This window comes from Glycine soja, chromosome 5 (assembly GCF_004193775.1).
Source record: "Glycine soja cultivar W05 chromosome 5, ASM419377v2, whole genome shotgun sequence".
NCBI lineage: Eukaryota > Viridiplantae > Streptophyta > Magnoliopsida > Fabales > Fabaceae > Glycine > Glycine soja.
Genome location: NC_041006.1, coordinates 1920134 through 1931177, shown reverse-complemented (window position 1 = coordinate 1931177; position 11044 = coordinate 1920134). Strand labels below are relative to the sequence as shown.

Here is an 11044-nt window from a genome sequence, read left to right as displayed (position 1 = left end):
ATACACAGCCTCAATAAGTTGAGTGCCGAACATTGAGTCCTACGTTGTTAACGCACACAATATCTTTTTCCTTTCATTAATCTTTTCAAACTATATATACCGATGGAGGAGGTTGTGTTGTTTTTGTGACACGATCGGCCTATCAGCACAATAGTATTAGGTTCAGAGCATATATACCCCGTTGTTTAAAGCACGATACAAAACAACACATAATCTATATCCATGTCTCCTTGGGTTATAGCCGTAGCCACTATCGTAGCAGCAATCCTTATTTACCGGGTTTTGAAGCACATTGCCGGGCCTTCATTACCTCTGCCACCAGGGCCCAGGCCATGGCCCATCGTTGGAAACTTGCCCCACATGGGCCCTGCGCCACACCAGGGCCTGGCAGCCTTGGCTAAGACTCATGGGCCGCTCATGCACCTCCGGTTGGGCTTCGTCCACGTGGTGGTGGCTGCCTCCGCCGCCGTGGCGGAGCAGTTCTTGAAGGTCCACGACGCCAATTTTTGCAACCGTCCATATAACTTCAGGACCACATACATGACCTATAACAAAAAAGACATTGCTTTTTATCCCTACGGACCACGGTGGCGGTTCCTACGCAAAATATGTACCGTTCACATGTTCTCCGGCAAGGCCATGGACAATTTTAGTCAACTGCGACAGGTGAGCATCATTTCGATCAGCCATATATTTTTTTTTCATCATAGAAATATTTAAAGGTGTAATTAAAGAAATTATTGGTGAATGATGATCAATAGGGGTGAAAATGAGCCAAGCCAAGTTTTACTAGGCTTGAGCTTGACTCATTATCTGGCATAAACTTTTTTTTAAGCTCGGTTCGACTTATATAAAAGTCTGGCTTGCCCACGAACCTATTTAAAAGTCTTGATTAATTAATTATTTTAAAACCTAGTGAAATACTAACTAAAAAAAGAAACTTATAAAATTTCGTAAAGTAATGTACAAATCCAAAAATAATTGATAAACAATCATATTGAAGTCAAAAAATAGCATAATATTAAAAAATGTATGGATTAGAGATGATTTACCGAAAATGAATTTTATTCTACGTGAACAGTGTGCATGAACAGTCATAAAAACTGAAATTCTAAAATCCTAGAATTATTCTCCTCTTCGAAAAAAAACTCCCTAAACTAAAAACTTGGTGCTGTTATATAAGTCCTCAGCCTCAAAGCTTACAAATCTATTTTAAGTCCAAGCGCATAAACGAAATAAAATAAAATCTGGACAAGATAAGATGGGATGAAATAAAATCTGGATGAAATAAAATCTAGATAGAATAAAATCTGAATAAAATAAAATCTAAATAGAATAAAATCTGGATAAAATAAAATTTGATAAAATAAAGTTATTATTATTATTATTATTATTATTAGTTAGCTTAACAAGTTTTTTTTATGATTTGAGCTTGGCCTTTTTATCTAAAAAGACTTTTTAAAAAGCTTGAGGTTGACCTTTATAGTAAACAAGTCAAGCCGAGCTTTACATAGGCCGAGCTGAAGGTCCTCAGCAAGTTGCTCGGCTCATCTCCACTCCTAATTATCAACATGACACAAATTCAACATTATTAAGGAAAATGCATAAATAACATTAAAAAAACAGAAAATTTTACTGTGGGGTTTGTATACCTGCACCACAAACTCTTGATGCTTCACAGTAAAAAAATTTACAAGTAACATGAATAAGGAAAATGCTCACGATCGAGCTACAAAACCATTTTTGTCAAGATCAAGTGAAGATTGTTTTCTTTATATTAAACTTTTATAAATTTTTAATTGATACTTCTTGTTTTAACAAACAACGTTTGCTATTCGGTACGAATATTTTACGCTTGATATACGACAAAAGCTTATGTGGAAGTGACGAAAAATGGTTTTTGTACTAAACATTTCTCAAATAATATTTCCCTAAAAAGAATAATATTCGGGAGAAATAATGTTTTATTTTAAGAGAGAAAGAGATTAATGAGAGAGACTTTATTTTAATAATACCTTGACTTTCAACTAATCATTGAGACAAATAAGGAAATATAAAAATATTAAGCCTAAAAGATAAACACAAGTAAACAAGAACTAACTATTATTACAAGCACTTGGAACAAGTATTCATGCATCCAAAGAGCAAAAAATTTCATATTTTCGTATTAGTTGTTTTCAAATTTATCTTATATCTTTACTTAAAAAAATATTATATAATTGTAAAATGGCATCATTTGCTCTTTTTATTTATTAGTGTCGTGACATTTTACAAAATAAATGTAAAAAGCATTAAAAAAAAATGTACTAGTATACATGAAAGAAACATTTTTTACGGAAGTAAAAATATGACCAATAAGAGAACAGACATCGACATTAATTGAGAAAACAACAGTGGTAGACTACACGTTAAACTAGAAAGGAAAAATTAATGCGTCCTTTGCAGTCTATTTAATTTTTCAAATGGGAATAATAAAATAAATATGCAACTAAAATACTCACATATGCAGGAAGAGGTAGAAAGATTGGCATGTAATTTAACAAGATCAAATTCTAAAGCAGTGAACTTGAGGCAATTATTGAACGTATGTATCACCAATATAATGGCAAGGATAACGATAGGACGCCGAATTTTCAACGACGATAGTTGTAACTGTGATCCAAGGGCAGATGAGTTTAAATCTATGGTGGAGGAACATATGGCATTGCTTGGAGTTTTCAACATTGGTGACTTCATTCCTCCCTTAGATTGGTTGGACCTTCAAGGATTGAAAACTAAGACCAAGAAATTGCACAAGAGGTTTGATATACTTTTATCCTCCATTCTTGAGGAACACAAAATTTCCAAGAATGCCAAACATCAAGACTTGTTAAGTGTATTGTTGTCCCTTAAAGAGACTCCTCAAGAAGGGCATGAACTCGTTGAAGAAGAAATCAAATCAATACTTGGGGTATGTGCATTCTCAATATACAATAATTTTAAATCTCTTGATACTTTCTCTGCAATGATTCAAACATCTCACGAATTTAATTACTTTAGAAGAATTCAGTAATTCATCACCTATATACAACTCATGAAAAAATAATTACATATGTTAACTTATTTTTACAGGATATGTTTACAGCCGGAACAGACACATCATTGAGCACAATAGAATGGGCCATTGCAGAACTTATTAAGAACCCAAAAATTATGATCAAAGTCCAACAAGAGTTGACTACTATTGTAGGTCAAAATAGGCTTGTGACCGAACTAGACTTGCCCCACCTTCCTTACTTGAATGCTGTGGTGAAGGAAACATTACGTCTCCACCCACCAACCCCTCTTTCACTCCCACGAGTTGCTGAAGAAAGTTGTGAGATATTCAATTATCACATTCCCAAAGGTGCAACTCTCTTGGTCAATGTTTGGGCCATAGGACGTGACCCTAAGGAATGGCTTGACCCATTAGAGTTTAAGCCTGAAAGATTCCTCCCTGGTGGTGAGAAGGCTGATGTTGATATTAGGGGAAATAACTTTGAGGTTATACCCTTTGGTGCTGGGCGTAGAATATGTGTGGGCATGAGCTTAGGCATAAAGGTGGTTCAACTACTCATTGCTTCCCTAGCTCATGCATTTGATTGGGAGTTAGAGAATGGGTATGACCCAAAAAAGCTCAACATGGATGAAGCATATGGTCTCACCCTCCAAAGAGCGGTGCCTCTTTCCATCCACACTCACCCTAGGCTTTCACAACATGTGTATTCATCATTGTCATTGTGATTTAGAGTTTAGCTTCCCTTAATAATATGTATCCAAGGAGTATTGCTTGTTAATAAAAAAAAATCAAGAGGGTGCTTTAATTTGTTATGTTTTGAAAAAAAAGTAGGAATTAAATAATTAATTACTATGTCTCAAACTTTGTATGAGGATGTAATTTAATTGAGACATGCAATGGTCATAAAATAATTATAAGTTTACGACATTAGAGAATGTTATGGAGTAATCAAAGGCAAAACTAATTATTCCAATTGGTCTAAGACTATATAAAGTTTATAATTGTTCTTTTTTTTTAACTAACATAAAGAGGGAGAATTTTTATTGTTCAAGTCAAAATGTATTCACATACTTATGAAAACAAAAGTTGCTTTAACTATTTGGAACACACGTACAAAGGACATTTTTTTGTTTCTTTTTTGTTATACCAATTTTCTTGCCTTAGCTATTTGGTATCACTTAATTCAAGGTAACAAAAAAAATATATCTAAATAATATTTCTATTTTTCTAAAGTAGAAAATATTTAAAAAATTATAATGTAGAGATATTTTTATCCTTTTTTCCCTTATGATATGCTCTTACTATTATAAATTTAGATAGTTCATAATCCATTTTCAAACTTAGCACACCTTAGCGTTTTTTAACCACCATTTACATGCAAACATGTAAAGTGCCTCTATTTTAAAAGAAAAAAAAAACTATGTTGTAAGACATATTTATGTTAGGTCTTCTTTACAAAAATATGAAAAATATTTTTTTTAAAAAAATCATATCCTAAATTATTTTATGATTATTATTATTATTACAATTGTATATGAAATATTTACAATATATTAATATTAATAATTAAATATTAGTAAGAATGGGAATCTAAATATCCAAATAGCGACAGAATTATTTCAGTCGATAAAAGTCAAAAGCTTTCTCGCCAAGGAAACCATTTCCGAAATTTATTGAGAAAATAGAGACTGAACTATTTTCTATCGCTAAACAAAAATGTATTGCCACCAGCATCTAAAATCTTTTCTGCATACTTGACATCATTAACTCGGTTAGCAACTGAAATCACATTGGTTGCTGACTCAAATAAATTGTTGGTCTCAAAATCAGTTGCTATAATTTTAGAATTTTTCATTTTAATGACGTTGTGACTGAAATTAGCGACTAAGGTATTGTTATTGATCATGCCCAAAAGTAGTTGCAGTTTTGCACAAATGACATATTATTATCAGTGGCTAAGTCGGTCTCTATTTGTGACTAAGTATTTTCAAGCTAAATTTGATGGCTAAATTCGGTTGTTATTCCATTTGAGATCTTCTAGAAAATACTTTTCCATAAATCTCTATTGAAAATATTTTCAAGTTATCCTTTTTCCTTTAGCCTTGAGCTAATGTTTAGCAAATTGCCACTCATGCTTTTCCAATTAACATATATGTGAATACATGTAATACATATGAAGATCTTCAATCCAAACTTGTGCTGTTACACGTGTGAGTCCAATATGAATAAGAATGAGAAAGTTAAGTACCATATGACAGAAAGAAAGACACATAAACTTAAATGTGTAGTGTTAAGTTTAGTTATGTGATTTGTTCATGATTCATTGATGAAAATCTTCTTATTATTTAACTCCCCTCAATTGTACATGTTTCATCAAGATCAAATCCTCCTTTCTTTGGAAAATGTTTTTTAATTATAATGTTAGTTTAAAATGACTACTTTTTTAAATTATATTTTTAATTTTAATATAATAATAAATATAATGTCGATTAAAATCGGTCGTACCACTATTTATAGAAGAAAAACGTTAATTTCAATTGAATGAAAAAGGTAGGATTGAGACATTTAAAAAAAATAAAGGATTTGATTGAAGCTTTTGAAAAAAAAAGATCTAATTAAATATTCTAAATAAATAAAGGGATAAAATTAATAATTAAGCCTTAAATAAAAAATCTAATAATTAAGACTTTTAAAAAAATTGGATCAGCAAAAAATATTATTGATCGGGTACCGGTAGTACTATTAAGTGATACAAGAACATAAAGTGTTACATATGTAAATCCCACCGTCATCACATAAAATATCCTGCATAATTTGCATAATTAATTCTTGTTGAGACCCATAATATACGTACATCAGGCTTTTAAACTAGTAGAACGTAACATCATTTTGTATAAAAAATATTTGGAAATTAATACAAGGATCTCTAACCAATCTCCAATTTGTAACTATAAACAATACCACAAAATTGTTTAAAAACAATATTTCAACTTCATCTTTAAATTTTTTAGCAAGAAACATATTAATCCTTAACAAAATTAATTAGTGGTGTTAGTCTTTAAACATTAATTAATATAACTTACATTTATAATTTTCGGAGATTATAATAAGATTCTCAGATTCTTAAGAATGCGTTGTAATAAAAAAAACATTCTTAGGAAAATGTTTGTTTGACAGTAAAAATCGTTTTTAGTTAAAAGCTTTCTAAAAAGAGAAAAAAAAAATAATTTTTCAACAAGCTAAGTAAATTTTGCCGGACAATAATTGAGCGTGGTTGAAAAAGTCACGGTTTTTGGAATGGAAGAACTATTCAACACTAATTCCATTAGGCAAAGCAATTAACTTAACATAGAAATAGTAAAAAAGTATGGTCAAGTTTAGATTAGTTTTTATTTTTCTGAGTTCTCCAACCGAAATAAACATTTGATTTTGAAATTTTAACAAAGTGTTTATAAATTTTTAAGTACTTATTGAAAAATTAAATGAGAGAATTTAAAAAAAAAATGAAATTCATAAGTTAATTTTAAAATAATTAATTTTTAATGAACAAAAAATATATTTCGGAAAAAATATTATTGATTTAAAAATTTAAAAGATTATTTAAAAACTAAATGTTAAATGGCAGTAGAATAGAATAACCAATAAATCATTAATTTGACTGAAATTAAATTTTGTCCCCTTTAATATGGTATCTAATTCAAATTTAGTGGATGAAAGGAATTTAGTTGGAATGAATAATCTTTAAAATAAATATTTTTAGGCCTTTTTAACCTATTAGCTTTTTGTCTTTATTTGAAAAAAAACAATGATTCAAGGAAAAAAATCATATAAAAGTGAATAGTGATCATGACTATTTTAAGAAAATAATTATATACTTTAGGAGGTCTGAAAAAAAAATCATGAATTAGATGTTTTTATGCAGCCGAACTTTTTATGAGCTCTGGAAGTATTATTTTTAAGGTTTTTTCATCCTACTTGACAAACATGACACTTCGTTGTTCTTAAACCACAAAATCTATCAATTGGTTCTAATTAACTCCGTCACAAAGTCCTCTCCTTGAATCACCAACTTTGTTCTGCCTCGTCATTCTCTAATAGGTACACCTCATGATTTGTGAAGCATGAATATGAGAAAATAACAGTGGTAGATTACATGCTTAACTAGAAATTAAGGAAAAAATAATATGTCCAGTTGAGTCTATTTTATGTTTCAAATGGGAATAATAAAATAAGTATGTAACTAAAATACACATATGTATATATGCAGGAAGAGGTAGAAAGATTGGCAAATAATTTAGGAAGATCATGTTCTAAATCAGTAAATTTAAGACAATTCTTGAATGTATGTACCACCAATATTCTAGCAAGAACAATGATAGGACGACGACTTTTCAATGACAACATTAGTAGTTTTGATCCTATGGCGGATGAATTTAAATCTATGATGTTGGAGCTTATGGTATTGCTTGGACATAAACTCCTCAAGGGCATAAAAGACTCCTCAAGGACATAAACTCCTCAAATCGGAGATGAAAGCAATCTTAACTCTTTTTGCAATGATTTGAATTAATTCTACAACACATGATGTTTGTATTTCTCACAAATTTAATGACTACATAAGAATTTAATCACATCATCACATATATTTAACTCATGAACAAATAACTACATATATTGAAAAATTTTGCGGGACATGTTTAGTGCAGGGATAGATACATCATCAAACACAATAGACTGGATAATTGCAAAACTTATAAAGAACCCAAGAATTATGGTCCAAGTCCAACAAGAGTTGAATATTGTTGTGGGACAGGATAGGCTTGTGACTGAACTAGATTTGCCCCACCTCCCTTACTTGCAAGTTGTGGTGAAGGAAACGTTACATCTCCACCCACCAACCCCTCTTTCCCTCCCACGACTTGCTAAAAATAGTTGTGAGATATTCAATTATCACATCCCCAAAAGTGCAACTCTCTTGATTAATGTTTGGGCCATAGGACGTGATCTTAAGGAATGGCTTGACCTATTGGAGTTCAAGCCTGAAAGGTTTTTTCTCGATGGTGAGAAGGTTGATGTTGACGTTAAAGGTAATAACTTTGAGCTTCTACCTTTTGGTGTTGGGCGTAAAATATGTGTTGGTATGAGCTTAGGCCTAAAGCTAGTTCAATTGCTCATTGCTACCTTAACACACATTTGATTGGGAGTTGAAGAATGGGTATGATCCAAAAAAGTTCAACATGGATTAAGCATATGGGCTCACTCTTCAAAGAGCAATTCCTCTTTCCTTCCACCCTCACCCTAGGCTCTCACAACATGTATATTCATCATTGACACCATGATTTAGAATTTAGCTTCTTTTAATAATGTGTATCAAAGGATCATTGTCTATTAATAAAAAAATTATCCCAATGCTTTATTTTCTTATGTTTTGAAAATATTGTTGATTATGACAAGTGATTATTTTTACACAATGATAATTTGAGATTTTATGATGAAATGTGATTTTAATTTGAATTTAAAATATTATTAATATATGTTTTTTATTTTAATTTAACGGTTAAAATTGATCATTTTTATTCTCACATAAAATGATTATTCTCACATCATACGTCATCCAACAACATGTTTTGCTTATTACTACACCACATGGATCATTCTAATTTTGTCATCCCATTTTTTGTGTGAACGAAGGTTTTTTTTTAATGTTATGTTTGTCATCACTAGCTAGTCATGCTAGCATTGGTATTTTATTTTTTTCAATTTAGAAAAAAAAATGTAATGAAAATCAAATTGACATAAGTTAGTGTAGGTCCAACCAACAGAAGGTTATATAACATCAACTAAGTTCACACTATTTTTTCCCAATCCTTCGTTCTGTTAATAAGACAATGGACCTGAAACCTTGTTGAGATTGTGCCTTTGAGATGCTGCCAAAGTGATTTTAGTTTGAATAAGTTAAATTTGTTATTTTGCTGTTATGAATATGTTAGTTTTTTATTTTGTTTTACTCATTACCGGTGACAGCTCCTAAAATCTTGGAACATGATTTCTATTCAGTTATTTTGGAATTTTTCAAATAGAACTCAGATTCAATGATATTAAAAAAAGCTCTAAGGTTTAAAATATATTCTTACATGGCCTTTTCTACTACTTTCTTCTTCCAAGTTTTCTTTCTCCTCAAGCAAAAACCAATTTTAGAACAATTTATTATCTTATAAGAGTTATTTTTTTTATGCATTTTTGTTTAGAGGTGTTACTCACATGTTAATTATTCTTTACTTTCTACGTCCGGTATACTTATAGTTGATGTAAAAATTATTTTTTAAATCAATTATAAATATAATCAATATAAAAAGTAAAAAATAATTAATATTGAAAGTGTCAATCAAAATGGCACCCACTGATACAAGATACAAATACCTCAGAAAACAATCACTCTAGATAAATTATTCTCATATTACACTATTTTGATAATTTGTTTCTTTTTTTCTGTCCTGCTTTGGTCAAAAACTCCACAGCAGCACCGAAGCAAAGTCGATCTAGAGTGAACACTCCCTTGAGTCCCTTTCAAGCCTGCTGCAACCTTTATTACTTCTCCCACTTGGGTTACCATGACCATTTCATAAGCCTTTGTTAGCATCGTAGGAAAACCGACGCTCAGGACTTATCAACCTTGGTCGATGCCGTCAATGTTTGGTACTAGTTTTGTTAATGAAACAACCAAAAAAAGAAGAAGAAGTAAACAACAATACCATTGCTGCACACAATTAGTAGATGTCTAAATTCGTTAAATATACCCACAGAAATTTGACTTTTTGAAAGAAATAAAATTTATTTTAGTGATTTTTACCCTCTAGGATTAATTTCATGATTTTTAGCTGTAAAAATATCTTACTAAAAAAAAAAATCTGAGTTTCAACTCTCATGTGTTATTACACCCTTAAAGTCGTTTGAGATCGATGGAAAATTTAATATACTTTTGTCAACATTGATATTAATATAAATATTATTTAGAAACTAATATAATATTTTCTAATCAATCACCATTTTGTAACTATCAAAATTATCACAAACTTATCTAAAATATACCAGTAAACGATTAACGATAATACTGACGGCATGAAATTCTCACAAGAAAGAAAAAAAAGTAATATACATCCCTCTATATAAACATTCAAATAATTATATTGAACAACAGTGTTTCTAACTGTTATTGTTTCACGAGAATATTTTAGATTTCTTTTTTAACGAGAGTGGTTTTAGGAAATTTTTTTAATCTGTTATCAAAATTTAATATTTTTTAAAAGAAATTATCATTAATTAAAATAATAATATAAATTATTTATTATAAATTTAAAATATAGTTCATATGTTAAAAAATATTTATTTATTATAAATTTTAATTCTAATATAATTTATACATTTAACCATATTTATTTATTATAAAATTTGATTATATAAAATATATATTTATTTTATTCAATATACAGACTAAATAATTAGTTAAATAATGAAAATAAATATAATTTCAAACAATTTCAACCGTAAGATGTATTGACAGCAGGTTTTCAACCGCAACAATCCAGGATTAACAAGATATTAGCTAGACTTAATGCATATTTGATTTGCAGTTGTACAGTATGCGTTTTAATATTAGATCCGATAGATAAAAATAAAAATGAAAGCAAAAATAAGAATTCTGATTCATTAATAAAAGATATTTTTACCTCAAAAGTTATTTTTCATCCATTTTCAAACATGCTCTTATGCACCTGACATCCCGAGCATTGGTTTTCCTATATATATCAAAATGTCAAACTATTAGTAAATGTCCAGAGTCATGCTATATCAATATTTCAAACTACTAGATGAGCTATGTACCCAAAAAAAAAACTATTAGCTAGATGAGCCAAATAAATGTCAAACTTTTATTAGATGCATTGTGTTGAATTGTTCGTTGATTTTTATTTTCTTTTTGACAAATTGTTGGTTGAATTAATTGATATA

The 11044-nt window shown here is 29.9% G+C and overlaps 1 protein-coding gene and 1 pseudogene across 1 annotated transcript; both read left to right on the top strand.

Moving 5' to 3' along the window:
• On the top strand, positions 1-3967 carry LOC114411813 (flavonoid 3'-monooxygenase-like). Its single transcript, XM_028375517.1, has 3 exons — positions 1-666; positions 2510-2950; positions 3112-3967. Exons 1-3 carry the CDS (start codon positions 223-225, stop codon positions 3760-3762), a joined length of 1536 nt encoding a protein of 511 aa, XP_028231318.1. The 5' UTR covers positions 1-222; the 3' UTR covers positions 3763-3967.
• A 3754-nt stretch (positions 3968-7721) lies between these two features.
• Positions 7722-8283, top strand: LOC114413779 (annotated as a pseudogene).
• Positions 8284-11044: the final 2761 nt, after the last annotated feature.